At 39.1% G+C, this 6294-nt stretch overlaps 1 protein-coding gene across 1 annotated transcript in view; it reads left to right on the top strand.

The window, feature by feature from the left end:
* LOC109518657 (melatonin receptor type 1B-like) overlaps nucleotides 1–6033 on the top strand; it is an 8372-nt gene extending 2339 nt beyond the window's left edge. The window contains exon 2 of the mRNA XM_019874659.1: nucleotides 4012–6033. Coding sequence (XP_019730218.1) covers nucleotides 4012–4761 — 750 coding nt within the window. The 3' untranslated portion in view covers nucleotides 4762–6033. The remainder of the gene's footprint in view (nucleotides 1–4011) is intronic.
* The last annotated feature ends 261 nt before the right edge of the window (nucleotides 6034–6294 follow it).

Raw genomic sequence — 6294 nt, 5'->3', positions numbered from 1 at the left:
GTGTGGAAGGTTACAGTGTTCTGTGGCCATATAAATAAAGCGGGTGGAGCTTCTCTGTGTTTGTCTGACAGCAACGTGCGCTGAGGCACCTCGAGAGTTCAGCGGTGCAGTGGTAGCGACCTAGCGAACACACTGAAAATAAAACGTCTCCAGTGTTGTCATCTAACCAAGTGTAGTCATCCGAAATGATGTCTACACAAAACCGTAGAGAGACTTCCGAGCAAGAAGGACCAACAGAATCAACATGGCCTGACTGCTGTGTTCAAAGCAAACTTGAGAAAAACGAAGTATGGAACCATGGCTTAAATCCACTCTAGGCTGAGTACTAGTTTAGCTTAGATGTGCACTTTATAATGTTATATTGCTCTGTTTTGATTCCATAAAAAGAGCTGTTAAAGCAGCTGTTGTGTGACAAAATATTTTTTTCACTGTTGTTGATGGACAGTAACATTGTGTGAGAGATTATGTGTGAATAACTGCTCCAAGTGAAAAATGTTCATGTAAAATTGAAAATCGAAATTGTTATTTCAATAAATATTTGCATTTTGCACATAGAAAACTGATTCATGATTCCATGTTGATGAGAGCATTAAAATGGGGAAAAATTTGACAAAAAATATCAAAGGAAAGTCAGAAATTATAAAAAATGCGTGAGTAATCATGATTAATTTTTAGTTAATTTGTGTTAATTATGACAGTTGCATTTTTAATTAGGTTAAATACTTTAATCTTTTGACAGCTCTAGTTTTAATTACACATTCCGAGTGTTTCCGAACTTACTCTAGTCACCGCTAGGGTTACCGGAAGTGACATTTTAGTCGCCGACCGGCACGCTACACCATGGAGATACAGTACTGCAATAAAGTAAGGGAAATCTATTTTAAAATGATACACAAGTACTATCCCTCCAAGCATTATCTTCTCAAGTTCAAGAAAGACATCTCTGATGATTGTTCGTTTTGTGGAATGTCCCATGAAATGATGATTCACTTGTTCTGGCAATGCCAGTATAGCAAGAAATTTTGGAAAGCTGTATCCCGATTTATTATTGATCGTATTGGCTCTGACTTTATGCTATCCTGGAAAAATATACTGTTTGGCTACTTCAAAAAAGGGGAAAAAAAAGACTGAACAAATCTTTATTATACATTTAATAATCATTCTCGCTAAGTTCCATATCCAAAACCTCTTTCCTTAATTTTTGAAGCAGAATCTAAGCAATATTTGAATTCTATTATGGTTTCCAAAAACGAGAAAGCAGTTAAAACTCTGACTTTATGCTCTTTATTTAGAATTTTTGTTTGAAATGGTCGGTCTCTTTTTTTTTTTTTATCTGTCTTTATACTGTGTATGTATTAATAACTTGTTCGCTTAATTTTCTGTGATTTGTAATTCGACTTGTCCAATAAAGATTGTTGAAAAAAAAACAGACACTGTACAATTCCATGCACTACTCAACACAGTACAGTCAGTGGTACCTCTACTTACAAACGTCTCTTCATGCAAAATTTTCAACTTCCGAAAAGGCTCAACAGGAAAATATTGCCTCTTGTTACGAAAGAAATTTCAAGATAGGAAAGGTAAAAATACAGCCTGGGCCGATAATCGCAGGTCCAAGTTTCCTGAACGCAACATATTTATAGATGGTCTGCCATTGGCTATTACCGAACATCTTCCTGGCATGCCATTGGCTAAGAGGGACCTCTAACCGCATGTGTCAACGTGTGTCAACAGATAGATCTGTGTTTATGCAGCGTCCTCGTCTTTCGCCCCTCGGGCCATGAGGTGTTCCGGTAGTTTTACATAAATGTAAATCACCCAGAAAAAGTGTTCACCAATCGGTCGATCGCACACGATGCTGACATTTGCCTTGGACATTTTCGAAGGATTGTTAAAAGCCGACAAAAGCAAACGTCCTTGGATCAGTTCTTTACAAAATGCCAGGCAAAAACCACTTCTGAGAGAGGACATGAACTAAAGAATGCAAAAAAAACGATGAAGACGCAGTTAAAAGTTAAATGACAATCCTTTTTATTCTTAACTCTATTCTTTGTTTTTTTACATTATGCAAAACTCTCATTTATTGTGCAATAATCTAATTGTAACATGGATTTGTTACATATTTCGATGCATTTTTATGCTTTAGTAAACATTTATGTCTGAATTTTGGGGGTGGGGGGGCTTGGAGCGAATATAGGACATACATGGAAAACGCGTCTCTACTTACAAAATGTTCTAGTTCAGAAATTACTTCCCGAACCAATTAATTTCGTAATTAGAGGTACCACTGTACATTCACTGGTGAGCGATGTGTTGGAATTTGAGGAAGAGGATTTTTACTCACAGGAGCTGACAGATGCGTACATTGTTAAACCCTACATGTTTGAGCCGATCAGGACATCGGAGCAAGTCAGTGGAAGCAAAAGTGACAGTGAAAGTGATGACTGTGACAATGCCACTGAGGAGCCTGGATTAGAGGCGACACAGTACTGCACAAAGCGGATTGGAAATAGAGACTAATATGTTTTTGTACCCGTTATCTCTCTATATATTTGCTCTACCAACCTCAATTTAGCACAACAGCTTTCCAAATATAAACAGTCGGCCTTATTGTGTGTGTGGGATTCACAATAATGTGTCGGCCATACACAAAATGTTACAAAGCAGGGACAATCTTGACGTGCATTTTCCCCACGCATGAAAATTGTAGGTGTGTCTGATATGCACAACAAAAACAAAGACAGCATGAAGCAATGAATGAATGGAGCTCTTAATGGCACGCAATACAGTAAGGCTTCGCCGTGTCGGGCAGTTTGCCAAGTAGGCAGAATAAGTGCATATTACTCTACAGGTGTTTTTGTTTTTGAACAGCTCAAATCATAATCACCAATTTTAGGTGTCGGATGTGCATGCAAATCACTCGTCACTTTTTGCCTGCGCCTCTTTTCGAATGCACCACCACTACCAGGTTCTTCCTGCTGCTGCTGGGGGTTGAAGTCACATTTGCTGAAGTAAAACTTCAATCTTCGGTCTCTGTCATTTAACATGACTTTGAATGTGGTTGCTTAATTCTGTACTCAACCACATCCCAAGCTGTAAGGAGAGAGGGGGTGGGGCACACATTTGCAGCCACATTTGTCCCACCCATGAAGGCTTATTCTCACCAAGATCGTGGGTGTGCTGTCACTGCAGATAAAATCCCTACCCTCTGTGAAGTTATTGTTGTCCTTTCCTGTAGCAAGGCTGTTGGTTTCTTCTTTAGTTCATTGTTTTTCAAACATTTTGCTTTGTCTCATATAAATAATGCCACAATTGTGGTTTTGTCTGCTCCGTTCATATATTTTGATCAACTTCACTATCGAAGCTAGAGTGTCTCATGATGATATCGCCTTATGTAACCCAATGTTATTTCAATTAACGCAAGTCTTATGAAATAGATGTTTAAAGAGATTTTAACATGGACAACACAACGGTGACAGAGTAGGTTGCCGTACATTTTCAGTATTCTTATTGGCTAGAAATCACTTGAGTGATTGAAAAAGCGTCACCACGTGTAACCATATTTCGTAAAAAAAAATAAAAAAAAAAGATTTGTACCTATGTTTTTAGTACCTATGTAAATGTGGGCATTTTGAATGATTGTCTGGTTCCACCATCATGGTAAAACCTTCAGTCGTAGCACAGAGCTGAGGCTTTGACTCCACCAAATACATTTGGGATCAACTATAATGCTGAATGACTTGCATTTTCTTTAACTCCACTTTTTGATGGGGGGTAAAAAAAATCCCACAGACAAACTAGCAAAATGTTCCCAAATGGGTCAAAGCGGCTATAATTTAGTCCATTAGTTTCCTGTTGGTCCATTAGTGATTGAAGTGCAACGCAAAAAAATCACTGGAGTACATGATTTGATTCTTATGTACAGTGTGTTACACTGCGTTATAGTTATCTTTCTAAATAATAATAATAATAATAATAATACATTTGATTTATAATGTCCACTTCTTTCAGATAAGTGGCTTCCTGATGGGTTTGAGCGTCATTGGCTCCATCTTCAACATCACAGGCATCGCCGTCAACCGCTACTGTTACATCTGCCACAACTTCAGCTATGACAAGTTGTACAGCAACCGGAACACACTGCTGCTTGTGGCACTCATCTGGTTCTTAACACTTATGGCGATTGTGCCAAATCTGTTTTTTGGCTCCCTGCAGTATGACCCCCGTGTCTACTCATGCACATTTGCACAGACTGTCAGCACATCCTATACCATCACAGTAGTGGTCATCCATTTCTTTGTGCCCATTTCCGTGGTCACTTTCTGCTACATGCGGATATGGATCTTGGTCATTCAGGTAAGGCGCAAGGCGAAATCTGAGGTACGTCCTCGCATCAAGCCCAGCGACTTGAGGAACTTTATCACCATGTTTGTCGTCTTTGTGCTCTTTGCGATTTGTTGGGCACCGCTCAACTTCATTGGGCTTGCTGTGGCCATTAACCCGGAAGAAGTCGCACCTCGCGTCCCGGAGTGGCTCTTTGTTGTCAGCTATTTTATGGCTTACTTCAACAGTTGCCTTAATGCCATCATCTATGGCCTACTGAACCAGAACTTCCGCAGGGAGTACAAACGTATTGTCATGTCTGTGTGGTGGCCACACCTCTTCTTCCAAGAAACATCAAGAGGAGGGACTGAGGGCTTCAGGAGCAAACCATCACCAGGACTCAATAACAATGACCAAGTAAAAGGAGAAACTCTGTGACGCAGTTTGTCTCTACTGTGCCCAAAGCCTCAACAAGCACTTGAAACAAAATGGCAGAGTGAGCAACAGTAAAAAAAAGGATTAAATAAAGAAAAAAAGACAAAATATCCAAAATTATGAGTGCCATTCTTCACACGTAAAGCTCATCAATTTAACTTTTTACTGATTTCATGGGGCCCAATTGAAAATGAAAAGACCGCATGGAAAAATTTTTGAAATGCCCGAAACAAAAATTATTGCAACTGCTGGTCTATTTAACATTGCAATGTGGAATTTCTGAATGAAGCCAGGGGTGACTTAGGCTATGTTCATACTGCAGGGCGTGATGCCCAATTCAGATTTTTTAATTAAATCCGATTTGTTTATGTTCTTGTTCATATCACAGAAACAAATATGACCTCTGATGTGAGCGGAACGCGTCAGTGATGTTGCACCAAACGTGGCATGGTGTTATCGGAAGTAAATATTGTTCCACATGTAGGGGCTCATTTTGCTGTCTCATATCGACAGAGTGGAAATATTTTAGACATGAGGACGAGGGGAGGGTCCTTGATCAGCTCATTTCACTGAGACATTCCACTAAAGATGGCGCCAGGTCATTGCCGCGTGTAAATAAACCGTCTCTGTGGATGAAATATTGTATTACTTTCACCACAAATGTCAATTGTATGCTTCCTTTTTCAAATTGGGATTAAATTGCATACGTATCAGATATATATCCACATACAAAAAGAGCCCCAGATCGGATTTGAAAAAAAAAAAACTCAAAAATCTGCAGCTGCAACGTGAACATACAGTAGCTTTTGAGCTAGTCACAAGAAGGAGTCATGCCACATCACTTTTGACAAAATTCCTTTCAATGCTGCATTTCCTTGCCGTTGGGTCATTTCAGCACACAGTGATGATTGGTGCTGCTGCATTTTTTCAGGCATCCTGTCTCAAGTTTCATACAGAATGTTAGGCAGGATGGACATCCACATCAGAAAACTAAATTGATGAGCTTTTAATGTACAAAATGTTTAAATGTTCTTGTGCACACTCAGGGTGCCTGTGTGATTTTGGCAATATATATTTTAAAACAATGGCACCAAGATACTGTTGTAGACTTTTACAAAATTCGGTGACAATTTATGACACACAGTAGGTTCTCTGTCTTTTCATTTGTAATATCATATTAGTAATGTACCACTGTGCAAGGTGTTTGGTGACACCAACTGTTTTTACAGATATATTGTATATCAAATTATTATCACATTTTTCCTTGTGGCTTTAATGACTACCGTGGCTGAAATGCGACATACTGAATTCACTTTGCTGGCAGTTGATACCTCAACTTTTTAATCATCATGAGAGGTGCCTGTACTGCTCCGATTGTTTTTCACTTGACCAAAAATAATCATCACTTATAACAGACCATAGATGGGCATCCTGCGGTAAGCTTGTTTTCACTCTGATGTCAATGTTTCTTTTGGCTGAATGATAATAATAGGCAGCACAACCATATACAATATACATTTTTGGAAGAATAAGCAG

The sequence above is a fragment of the Hippocampus comes genome, unplaced genomic scaffold (genome assembly GCF_001891065.2).
Source record: "Hippocampus comes isolate QL1 unplaced genomic scaffold, H_comes_QL1_v1.1 scaffold200, whole genome shotgun sequence".
Lineage (NCBI taxonomy): Eukaryota > Metazoa > Chordata > Actinopteri > Syngnathiformes > Syngnathidae > Hippocampus > Hippocampus comes.
This window is presented reverse-complemented; position numbering and strand designations above follow the sequence as displayed.